This window comes from Danio rerio, chromosome 5 (genome assembly GCF_049306965.1).
Source record: "Danio rerio strain Tuebingen ecotype United States chromosome 5, GRCz12tu, whole genome shotgun sequence".
Classification (NCBI taxonomy): Eukaryota; Metazoa; Chordata; class Actinopteri; order Cypriniformes; family Danionidae; genus Danio; species Danio rerio.
In genome coordinates, this window is record NC_133180.1 from 31,282,761 (window position 1) to 31,295,855 (window position 13,095).

The 13,095-nt window shown below is 36.2% G+C and overlaps 1 protein-coding gene across 1 annotated transcript in view; it reads left to right on the forward strand.

The window, feature by feature from the left end:
• abcg4a (ATP-binding cassette, sub-family G (WHITE), member 4a) overlaps nt 1–11,961 on the forward strand; it is a 53,121-nt gene extending 41,160 nt beyond the window's left edge. Inside the window, exons 9-15 of the mRNA XM_682593.9 lie at nt 349–494; nt 591–689; nt 4,203–4,371; nt 4,559–4,659; nt 4,837–4,995; nt 6,581–6,699; nt 6,932–11,961. Coding sequence (XP_687685.2) covers nt 349–494; nt 591–689; nt 4,203–4,371; nt 4,559–4,659; nt 4,837–4,995; nt 6,581–6,699; nt 6,932–7,157 — 1,019 coding nt within the window. The 3' untranslated portion in view covers nt 7,158–11,961. The remainder of the gene's footprint in view (nt 1–348; nt 495–590; nt 690–4,202; nt 4,372–4,558; nt 4,660–4,836; nt 4,996–6,580; nt 6,700–6,931) is intronic.
• Nucleotides 11,962–13,095: the final 1,134 nt, after the last annotated feature.

A 13,095-nucleotide genomic window follows, 5' to 3' on the forward strand; every position in this document is an offset into this window, starting at 1 on the left:
ACACCATATAATCATGCGTTCTTTGTTGTTGGTGGTTTTTCCCTGTTGGGAAGAGGTGAAATTTGTAATTTTTTCCATTCAAAAAATGTAGTTATAATGAACGTCAATCGGGGGAAAAACAGTCACTAACCTGAAAAAGGGTGGTTAATTTAAAAAATGGGTTGAGTTCCAAGGTTTAAACATTAGGGTATCTCCTAATTTATTTATTTATTGTTGGTTTGTTGTACATTACGTGTTATGTTTAGTTTAGTTGCTTGTGTGAATTATATGAGTGTATTTGAAGGGTTTTGGGCTCTTCTTGTGGGTCATTCAGCATGTGTATGAGTTGTGCTGTCTCTCTGCGGGCAGTAATCGAGGTCGCCTCGGGAGAGTACGGTGACCTGAACCCTGTGCTCTTCGAAGCTGTTCAAGGAGGCCTGTGTTCAGATGACAGTAAGAAGAACTCCAGTGACAAGAATGACCCCACCACTTCCTGTCCATCCCAGTGTTATCCTGTGAGTGATGAACACATAAACACAATCTTGCACACATAACCAGTCTGTTTATCAGTCTCTGACCACCACCTCTTGTCTTATTTTGTATTTGTAAAGGATTCTGGATACATTGAGAAACACACTTTTGCCACCAGTACCCTCACACAGTTCTGCATCCTCTTCAAGAGAACCTTCATTACTATATGCAGGGACGTGGTAAGACTGTTTATTTTTATGTTTATTTTGATGGTCCACTTTAGACATTATGTTGACTTTGAAACTACATGCAAACTAAAAGTCATTGGGATATTAGTAGTAGTCTGTTAGTAGACAGATGTGTTAGTCAGTCAGAATGGCTGTTTTACAGGCATATGCCTGACTCATTGAACCAAATATATATTTTTGCAATTCATTGACATCTCATGTATCTATTAGTCTATTAAAATACACACTATGAATTTAATTGGATTTACTTTTAGGCTATATGCAGATAATAAGATCTACTTTACAAGAAAATTTGTCTTTTCAACAAATCCGCCATTTTCAGGCAACTGATTGAATATTTTCCTGCATCCTAGCTGGGCACAACCATGCATCAACAATGGAATGAACCATTATTGGTGCAGCCAAATTTATATTTATATTAACTTATTTATTATTAAGTCATATATTAGTATATATTACTCAGCTATTATTATTATTATTATTATTATTATTATTATTATTATTATTGTTATTTATTATAAAAAGACACAGAGCAGTAGAAATTATTTTTCACTATTTAAAGTCCAGACCTTTAAATATCTTGTTTGGATGTCCTTCAAGGGGATAAGGTGTTAAATTGTAACTGTAATTTGCACCCTGCCTTTATATAGTCTGATGGTAGAAGCTTTGGGAACTATAGCCACTTTGAATGATCAAGGATTACCCAAGAGGCCATTTGACTGACAGGTAAAAGACTCAATACTGTTTAGAGATTGTCAGTTCCCTATGCACTCTGTCACCCTTTTTCTTTTTTCCCATTACTTACGTTGGTAAACTCTGTTTGGTGTTGGTAAACTCTGTTTGGTGTTGGTAAACTTTGTTTGGTGTTGGTAACTGGTGTTGGCAACTGATTGGTGTTGGTAAACTCTGTTTGGTGTTGGTAAACTCTGTTTGGTGTTGGTAACTCTGTTTGGTGTTGGTAAACTCTGTTTGGTGTTGATAACTCTGTTTGGTGTTGGTAACTGTTTGGTGTTGGTAACTGTTTGGTGTTGGTAACTGATTGGTGTTGGTAAACTCTGTTTCGTGTTGGTAAACTCTGTTTGGTGTTGGTAACTCTGATTGGTGTTGGTAACTCTGATTGGTGTTGGTAAACTCTGTTTGGTGTTGGTAAACTCTGATTGGTGTTGGTAACTCTGATTGGTGTTGGTAAACTCTGATTGGTGTTGGTAACTCTGATTGGTGTTGGTAAACTCTGTTTGGTGTTGGTAAACTCTGATTGATGTTGGTAAACTCTGGTGTTGGTAACTGAGTGGTGTTGGTAAACTCTGTTTGATGTTGGTAAACTCTGTTTGGTGATGGTAACTCTGATTGGTGTTAATAAACTCTGATTGGTGTTAGTAAACTCTGTTTGATGTTGGTAAACCCTGTTTTGTGTTAGTAAACTCTGTTTGGTGTTAGTAAACTCTGATTGGTGTTAGTAAACTGTTTGGTGTTAGTAAACTCTGTTTGGTGTTGGTAATCTCTGTTTGGTGTTGGTAATCTCTGTTTGGTATTATTAAACTCTGTTTGGTGTTGGTAACTCTGATTGCGGTTATTAAACTCTGTTTAGTGTTGGTAAGCTCTGTTGGTAAACCCTGGTGCTGTTAAACTCTATTTGGTGTTGGTAAACTCTATTTGGTGTGGGTAAGCTGTGTTTGGTGTTGATAAGCTCTGTTGGTAAACTATTTGGTGTTGGTAAACTCTGTTTGGTACACATCACTCTACTTTAAACGACAGCAAGCAATCCTGGAGCACTAAAAATTGCTGTGTCAGCATTGGGTCTTTCATATTCGTCCACATATGCAGTTGATTAACTCTCTCATTTGGGTATTTCATTTCATCTTACATAATAGATGTGAAGAGCAATCTTTTAGGGAAACCTTCTATGGAATGTTGTTGCACACACTTGCCAATTTAGACTCTTGAAATATCCAAGACAAGATAAAACATTCATTCATTTATTTCATTTTCAGCCTAGTCCCTTTATTAATCTTGGGTTGCCACAGCAGAATATACCGCCAACTTATCCAGCATATGTTTACACAGCGGATGCCCTTCCAGCTGCAACCCATCTCTGGGAAACACCCATTCACTCTCATCCTCACACATACACAGCAGACAATTTAGCTTACCCAATTCACCTATAGCGCATGTCTTTGGACTGTGGGGGGAAACTGGAACACCTGGAGGAAACCCACGCGAACAAGGGGAGAACATGCAAACTCCACACAGAAATGCCAACTGACCCAGCCGGAGTTCAAACCAGTGATCTTCTTGTTATGAGGTAACAGTGCCAATAAATAAGAAAAAAGAGATAAAAGATCTCTTTAAATTTTGAAAATATTTCTTAGTGCCTCAAAGAAAACTCTTGGACATCTTTTTGTGCTGTCTAATTTGTGCTGTAAACCTCACATACTTCCAAGAGTTCACACTTAGCTGATGATTTATTTTAAGCTTGTTTGGCATGTTGTCCCGGGAGAGAGCCGTGAGCTCATAAGATCTTCGAGCCCAGAGCTCCCTCATGTTTGCAAGGCGAGAGAGGAGTTTGAGCTCAGGTAGATCTCGAGAACTCCCCTGCTGTAGTGGCTAATGAACAGATAGAGATTGCTCTTAAGAGATAACTACTTACTAGGTGCATGTCTTTGGTGCTGATTTGGATTAGTCAATTAACTTAAGTTGCATGTTTTTGGACGGTGGGAGGAAACCAGGCAACCCGGAGTAAACCTACGTGAGCAAAGGGTGAAACATGTAAACTCTGCACAGAAACGTTCGCTGGCTTAGTAAGGACTAGAACCAGTGACGTTCTTGCTGTGAGGCAACAGTGCTAACCGCTCGGCCACAGCGCCACTTGTCTAGGAATACAGGAGGAGTAGGGGTTGGAGGGGGGCTTCTTCAAAACGAAGATGGCTGTTAAATGGAACTTAGGGTATTTATAGTGACTTGTCTGATTGGTAAATCATAAATTGAATAATGCGGGACCAGCTGCAAGCAATCATAAGCACATGATCCTCTCGAAATTAGTTTATAAATAAAATTCACTTTGACGAAACATCATAATCAGCACATTCCATACGTTAGAGAATGATGTAAACACAACAGCTTTGTTAGCCTTTTTATGTCTTTTTAAGACATCTTTGAATATGCGTGTGAGGTGTTTCTAGTTATGTGTGCTGTATGCATCAGACATTCAGCCAATGGTCTGTGAGTGTGGCATCTGTGCTGACATCCGACAAACACCTGTATTTTTAGCATTGTACACTTGGAATAGAATCAGCTAAAATACATCTTAATACCATGTGTAAACAACCTCCTAATTGACTTGTAGCTGCTATGTAAATTAAAGTCAACAGAATATCTAAATTAAACAGGATTCTAAATCAGAAATCAAAATGAAGTGCTAACATAGCTTTTGTATTGTTTGTATCTTTTAACTGTTCAATCAATCTTTGTGTGTGTGTGTGTGTGTGTGTGTGTGTGTATGTTCAGGTATTAACCCACCTGAGAGTGATGTCGCACCTGTGTATCGGCGTGTTGATTGGCCTGCTGTATCTGAACATTGGGAATGATGCCAGCAAAGTGTTCAACAACACTGGCTTCCTGTTCTTCTCTATGCTGTTTCTCATGTTTGCTGCTCTCATGCCCACCGTCCTAACATGTAAGTCAACCTACTGGCTTTGCTCAATTCCTCATGAGCATGGAAAATAGATTTGATTCGAGTAGTTAGTAAATCCTTTTTTGATTTGTGATGGATTAGAAGCGCTTATTGGCTTGATTGAGGGTTATGGTCTTTACAGAATCTGATTGAATTAAGCACTGAAGCGATGATGTATTTCCTCTTTCAGTTCCACTGGAGATGGGTGTGTTCATAAGAGAGCATCTTAATTACTGGTACAGTTTAAAGGCGTATTACTTGGCTAAGACCATGGCTGACATTCCATTCCAGGTACTTCTGTTTATCTTTCTCATGTGACTTTTTATTTTGAAAAATGTATTCAACCCTATGTGTCCTTTTAGAAGGATCTGAAATGTTCAAATGTGACACATGCAATTAGGTGTGTCATTTTTCTAAGCATACCTGAGCCCCAGGCAAACTTCTTCAGTGTTCTTCTCTCTCTTCCAGGTCATTTGTCCGATTATGTACTGCAGTATAGTGTACTGGATGACAGAGCAACCCCCAGAGGCAGGCAGATATCTGCTGTTTATGGCTCTGTCCACCTCCACTGCCCTGGTGGCTCAGTCTCTGGGGCTTCTCATCGGAGCTGCATCCACTTCACTTCAGGTATGAAGGTCTTCAAACAAGTGGTGGTGCCAGAAATTGTTCCAATGAGAAATACTTAATACAAATACTTTTGGAGCCGAAAAGCCAAACTCAACTCAAAAGCGGTTCTTCAACAAAGGCCCAATGAATACACTGTATGAAGAGTCTCACGTTTAACTTGATACTAAATTCAAAAAAGTGTGACACATATTGGAAGAAATGGACTATATATAATATATGAAGATAATATATGAATTTTTGCATTAAATGTTTTGTGATTTGGAAATGTAACCCCTATGATAACTGTCTAGCATAATTTAATTACTCTAAGCTATGATTAACGTAAAAGTAATTATAAACGAAAAAGAAAAGTTATGGTAAAAATCTACTCTTTAAAGATTTGAGTTTTAAGTAATTGTTAAAAGAATTCATATTTTTATTTTACCTTTAGATGCATAGATTTTTTAACTAATTTGTAAAGAAATTATTACTTTTATTTTACTTGTAGATGCATTAAATGCAGAAATGTATTCTAGCAGTTCCTGCACGTTACAGTACATTCTTTAAAACTGGTATTTTCAATTGTTAAACTGAATAGTTTTATTAATTATTATTGGCATAATTTCAAATAGTCTTTAGGCGATGTGATGAGACTGTAGTCAGAGACTGTTTGTGAATGTTAAAGGTTTGCAAAATTTTAAACACCAGAATGCATTATATCAGTGTTGTAAGCCTACAAATAGGATCTTTTTGTAATATAGACTAAAATTGTCTTCGAGTTACTAAACCGCCTGCAAAGTTGTTTATTTCACTTTGTCCAGCAAGCGGGAGATCAAAGTTTTTTCACTGCAGTGAAAAGTTTGTTCTGAAAGAGAGTCAATGTATGTTATTGCTTTCAGAAAGTTGCTAGACAACAAAGACACTGTGAAATGTATTTGGTTAATTTGACTGCTATGACCATTAAAGACAGAAATAGCCAAAACTCTTTTGTATTTCTTAATTTTAATAAAAAACAATGTTAGATTGAAAAATACACAATCAAGACAAGAAAGGGTCCTATAATTATGAGGGTTTTGTTTAAACAAAGTTATTATTTACTCTTACTTACTCCCAGGGCCATTTATATCGAAGTTGATATTTAGCCGCACCATATATTGGTATTTCGTAACAACTCATTTTTACGAGGTGGGTCATTAGCCTAACACTCCCCAACCTGGAGGACCAGGACATACACACATACACTACGCACAATTTTAGCTTACCCAGTTCACCTATAGCGCTTGTCTTTGGACTGTGGAGGAAACCGGAGCACCCGGAGAAAACCCACACAAACAAGAGGAGAACATGCAAACTCCATCCAGAAATGCCAACTGGCCCAGCCAGGGTTAAATTCAGTGACCTTCTTGTGATGAGGTGATAGTGCCAACAACTGAGCCACCGTGCTGCCTCAAACAAAGTTATTGAATGGCAATTTTTTTTTTTATATGTGCCTTTGTAGTTCTAATGTTAAAACTAGAAATTGTTCTTATTTAAAGTTAAAGAATCCTTAAAAGAACATAATATGGACACTGTAACATAAACATACACCATCTTTCTGCATCTTCAGGTTGCCACATTTGTAGGACCGGTCTCCGCCATCCCAGTCCTTCTGTTCTCTGGCTTCTTTGTCAACTTTGACACCATCCCGAAATATCTTCAATGGAGCTCTTATGTGTCATATGTCAGGTCAGTCAAGAACCATAACAATTTGTCATCCATCCCAGCAAACAATTTTGAATAGACATCTAAATGTAGACAGCTTAGACAGCTTATGTAGACATTTTGCCTTGTTTTAGTCCATTTAAACTATGTTTAGACATCTATGAGTCATCTGTTAGACCTCTTTTAGAAACAAAAAATGCTTGCCGGGTCTCTCAATGGGAAAAAAAACACACACATCTGATCTTTCCCTCTTCAGATATGGCTTTGAGGGTGTGATCCTCTCCATCTACGGCATGAACCGCTCAGAGTTGGAGTGTCCCGGCATAGTGTGCAAGTTCCAGAAACCAGAGGAGGTCCTGCAGCTGTTGGATGTGGAGGACGCAAAGCTCTATGTGGACTTTATGGTGCTGGGGGTCTTCTTTTTAGTTCTCAGACTTGCCACTTACTTTGTCCTGCGTTACAAAGTCAAGTCAGAGCGTTAGAGTCCGGAGCTCATCACCAGACGTACATTTCATTTCACGTACACTCCCGTAAATCAACACAGCATTCTTTTTGCAAACCAATACACATCGATACCGGGGCCATTGTTTTGGCAGTGCAACATTTATCCTCAATTTTTGTTACTTGAAAACTATTTTTAATTCTCTACATGTAGAATAGTAAATCAACATAGGAGTTGTTTTGTCATTTTTTATGTCTTCATGCAGTTTAACTGTGTAGGTTCATTTTCCCCACCACCAGAACTTTCAAGCATGAGTCTCTGCTGTCAGGAGTGGATGTATTTACAACGACAATCCCACACAATAGCATGTGGACTGGCCAACAAGTCTCTTTATGCCTAGATTGAAGGATTTGTCTTGCGTTTAATGGATTTACTTCAACCCGAGATGAAAAAGTCATCAATAACATGTTTCAAATAAGAGTGCACTGCATGTTTGGGGCACTTTTCAGGACAAGCAAGCAGCTGAAGAGAGAACTGTGCGTGATATACTTTAAGAATTGTCCAGGCAGCGTATCTTCAACTCCAGCTTTGTCTTCCCACAATACACTTTAAGCTTGAGGGGAATAATATCTTCTGTCACCTACTGAATATAAAGACTCTCTCAAGGCAATTCTGGGCATCCACGTCAAACTAAACCTAACCGTTTGAGGAATGTTGCAGCAAGTGCCCTTGATGTGAACTGCCTATTTTATTTTCCTAAAGGGAAACTTTTGGGCATTTTGTCAGTATCCATCTGTCTTGTTACCTTGAATTCTCTGACAACTGCCTCTTTGGTTTCCTGAGAGAGAAACGAACTATAATTCGTGAGCTTTTGCTCTCTCGTTTTCATCAGGAGGGAACAAACCTTGACCTTGTACAATGATAATAATAAAAAAAAAACTCCCTACAGTGACCAAAATAATGAAGAACTCAATGTGAATTTGGGGCTAATCTCGATGAACCTCTTGAACAACTTGTGTTTCGACAGGAATGACACAAATCATCAGATGTCAGAAAATCATTTGCAGTCCTAATGTCTGATAATGAACATTTTACGGGTCTGGCTTGGCTTGTTTCTTTCTGCTACTTTTGCGACTGTTCCCTGGAAACTTAATCTGCACTGCTAAGTATGTCAGGACATGTGTGGTTGGATGTGTCGATCATATACCTGGATCGTAATGATGGATGAACGCTTTTTTTCTGGATGGAAATATTTATGCCTCGTTTGCACTCGTATGTACACTTCCTCTTTTTCGCTTCTCTCTTCTAGCAGTCAGGACATTCAACGCCGCAATGCAATGCAAACATCTTCACAACTGAGTCAGTGTTACTCTGGAGATCTTTTTGAGTCCTGCTATGTGTTATGTCTCCTTATATAACGAAGACTACTAATAACCTGAGTATATACACAAAGAAAAGTATACGTGTTATGCTTCAAGCAAGATTGTAAATACATGTATGCACTTTTTTTTTTGTTGATGTTTTATTGGAACTTTTTTGGACATTCGTTTGTAATTGATTTTATTTTTATATGCGCAAATATGACATGCGGTTCTGGAAAAGGGAGTTTAATGGCTGGAAAATGCATGACACATTTGGACGATGCTGCAACTGAGGAATTTATGTTGCACAATACAGAAAATACTCCCAAAATAGTTCATTAATTTGCTGCCGGTTAATTTTAGGATGATTTCATTTTAATTTTTGAGAATGTTTGGGTTGGGAAAGTTGACTCAGCTTGTGAGTAGTACATTTGTGGTATACCAACACAATTTTACAACATTTCCTAACTATTTTATATTAGTGGCTAATTCGTAATGAATTTGTGTGATCACATTTGTACATATTGGTATAAACTGCTCAAACCCTATAAATATGTTTACCCTTGCAAAAAAATCATTAATTTGATTAGGTATACTTTTAATTAAATTATATTTTACTAAGTTTACTAATATTAGTGTACAACTACACTGATAAAAAGTGTTAGCTACATTGAAAAACAATTATATGATCAATTAGTCCTGCCAGCATATGTATTAGGTCAATGTAACCTATTAAAGTAAGTTAATCATGTTTAACTTAATTTGATAAATTACGCACACTGTTTTAAATCAGTTTAACAAAATATAAGTTCAATGGACTCCTAAGATTAATTTAATTCAGCTAAAATTTAAGGCAACCAGGATTTTTTTTTACAGTGTAATTATTTTTTAGAGATTAGTTCAACAGATTTATATGTTCGTTCAATTTCTCACTTCAAAAAATTAATTGAAGTGACTTTTTTATTATTGTTATTTCAAGGTTATTTTTAATTACATAAAATTAAATGCTTTTAATGTTTTAAGCAAGACGGAATATTTTACGGCTTCCTAATTAAACCCAAACTATAATATTAGTTCAGCTTTTTCTTACAAAGTTTAATAATGGACATTTGTACAGTGTAGACTGCCTGAGATGTTTCAAGCTTATTAAAGTATACTTTAAAGTGTTACAAATTTAAACTTGGTACTTATTAGTACTCAACCACTTTACATTGGTTTTCATTCACTGTAAAAAAATGCAGGGTTCCACACAATTCATGTTGTCCCAACACAAATCGATTAAGTTATCTTAACACTTTTAACAAATTTATGTGGATTGAACATAAAAAAATTAAGTTCTCCCAATGAAATCTCAAGAATTGTGTTGTTTTGGCTCATTTTAATTAAGTAGTTTGAATGAGTAAAAAAAATTATACCAAGGGTTAACTAATAGGTAAATCGATAGTTTATGAGATGTATGAGCTTTTTAAGTTAGAAGTACATTTGGAAACATATTCTCAGTAAACTAGTAGTTTTTCAATGGTACAGGTCAAAGTGTACTTCATAATCGAAAAGAATACTGCAAATATACTTGTAAGTGAACTTATATACTTGGTCACAACTTATAGTTTGCTATTAATGTTTACACTCACAGTGTACTACAGTGTTGACTTATTCATTTAAAGGTGCAGTAGGTGGTCTGCCTAAGCGCAAACAATTAGCATGATATCTTTGATACACAGACCCTCCCCTGCTGTCAAAAGCCACACTTCCATGCATATAACTAATTCGTAAAACAACACAATCTATGTCAGCTTTGCGTGACTAAAATACTTTTAAATCATAACTTTAATATGTCTAAAATAAATTCTTTAGCCATGGTGTCATCCTTCCTACAATGTGCTAAAGCATATAAATATATTTAGATCATTTACTATGATCATTACTGTTGAAATGTGAAGAGACTTTCAGCCAGCACAACAAAAAAAATGTTTTGGAGACAATCACCAACTGCACCTTTAAATGTGGATTGGCAGATATTCTGTGAATATTTGGATATTCCACTGCGTCGACTACCAAATTACACGTTCAGTTACATATTTCACTTACTCTAAGCTATTCAACCTCAAAGATGGCTTGATATTATATCAAATATATAAAATAAATTTATAAGACTGTATGAAAAAGTGTATTTAATAGGCTACTCAATCAAAAAAGTCAACACAACCACAAGCCAAGTTTACTTTAAAAACGTACTGTATTTTTTTATCAAAACATGTTACACTTAATATGATTATAAATACACTCAGACATTTCTGTTAGTATAAGGCTAGTAGACAAATTTACATTTATTTTTTATTTTAAAAGAGGTTTACTTATAGCACACCAGAATAAACAGTTTTTGCAAGGGTATGGGTGGGCTACATATCTAAAAGTAGTGCATTTTCATATGCCTGAGATTGTATAAATTCATGCGAATTAGCCACTGATTTGTCAAAGTGCAACATAGTTAAGTTTCACTGTTAGATTAGTTTGGTTATACAGATTCTGAGACAGGAAGACATCCCTCAGAGAAATCAGTAGCATTTAGCGTGCACACTTAGTACTGTAAGGTATGGTTGCTCTTTTTCTAGAACAATCTGTCCGACAAAACACTGCACACAGCTTTAAAAATGACTTTCCGTCATTCTGCAATTGAAGAATTGCTGCTTTAAAAAATCAATTTAGCTTTTTTGCCATGTGGTATACCCAGACTCTGGATGCTTTTGAAGTTCCAGAAACGATGGATCCATAAAATGGTTTGAAAGTCAAGAATTCTGTGTTCAGTATTACCAGTTGGATAAAGGGTGTTGTGTGTTCTGTTTGCTTTAGACTCATCGGAGAGGTTTAGAGTAAGGAAATGTTCACATCAAGAATCTGTTTTCTAATGGTACACAGACGTCTAGCGTAAAGAGTTGGGTAATACCTGTTTCTAATAGCAATAGTATTGTTCTGTGCCTAGTGAGTGATATTTCCTATCTAATCCTTGAATATTCAATATATTTCCAGTGCTCGTCTGTCAGTCCTCTATTGTGTACGAATCATCATTTTGCGTGTCGATATGGGTTCCTGTATGTTGAGCCTCAGCTGGAAGATGTTGTGAGGTAGCTGGATGAGATCATATTTCACACACTTACATTTATTTACATTCATTTCTCTCTACGCAAAATAATCTTCTTCGTTACGCAGCATGCATGTCTTAACGAATGAAAAGCCTTCGAACAATCTCTGTCCGAATAGAAATTAAGATAAGCAGGTAAAAGTGAAAATCTATTTTTTTGTTGATTTGATTTTTGCATATGAAACAGTTCTGCAAGGTTTTGCACAGCCGATGTGCAGAGAACAAGATTTGCTGCAGTTAGCTTCCCGGATTTGCTGCATAATTATTATGTTTGCCATCATCAGAAATGCAAGTTATGTGTGCTAAACCATGTTCAAATGAGTATAATAAATGCATTTATATATTACCTACACTAAATGATTTCTGTGTCTATCTGCCAAACATATCACATTGGTTTATTAAAACTGATTTTCTGCATTTTCACTTCTGCTTAAATTAAATAATTAACAAGCAAACAGTTTAAGTCCATTTTATTTGGCCAGTTAATAACTTCTGCTTAGTCAATTGAAGAATACTTTGTTTCAAGTACTCGCTCTTTTTAATGTATAGTATGTACGTAATGTAAACAGGTTAGTTTAGTGATGTTCAGTAATATTTTTGATTTGAATAATACATCAGTCAATTAAGATTATTAGACCTACACAATAACAGTTTCAAGGAATTAAGATGCATATAAATAGGTGTGAGTAAAAAAAAGCCCCAGATTTCCTAATATTTGACCCTGAACCACAAAACCAAGTCATATATATATATATATATATATATATATATATATATATATATATATATACACTAAATAAATAAAAAATTATATATATATATATATATATATATATATATATATATATATATATATATATGTATGTGTGTGTGTGTGTGTGTGTGTGTGTGTGTGTGTGTGTGTGTGTGTGTGTGTGTGTGTGTGTGTATATATATATATATAATTTTTTTTTAATTTAGGCGAAGCAGTGGCGCAGTAGTGCTGTCGCCTCACAGCAAAAAGGTCACTTGGTCGCTGGTTCGAGCCTCGGCTCAGTTGGCGTTTCTGTGTGGAGTTTGCATGTTCTCCCTGCGTTCGCGTGGGTTTCCTCTGGGTGCTCCGGTTTCTCCCACAGTCCAAAGACATGCGGTACAGGTAAATTGGGTAGGCTAAATTGTCCGTAGTGTGTGAATGTATGTGTGGATGTTTCCCAGAGATGGGTTGCAGCTGGAAGGGCATCTGCTGCGTACAAACTTGCTGGATAAGTTGGCGGTTCTTTCCGCTGTGGCGACCCCGGATTAATAAAGGGCCGACAAGAAAATGAATGAATGATTGAATGAGATTTATTTATTAACTGAAACTGCAAAACATTTAAATATTGAGAAAATCACCTACTATGTAAAAATGTATATTTTGATTAGCATTTTCCATATTTTGTTCGTTTATAAAAGTGTTTATTTACAGTTGTGAATTACATTATGGGACCTTGATCTCTTCT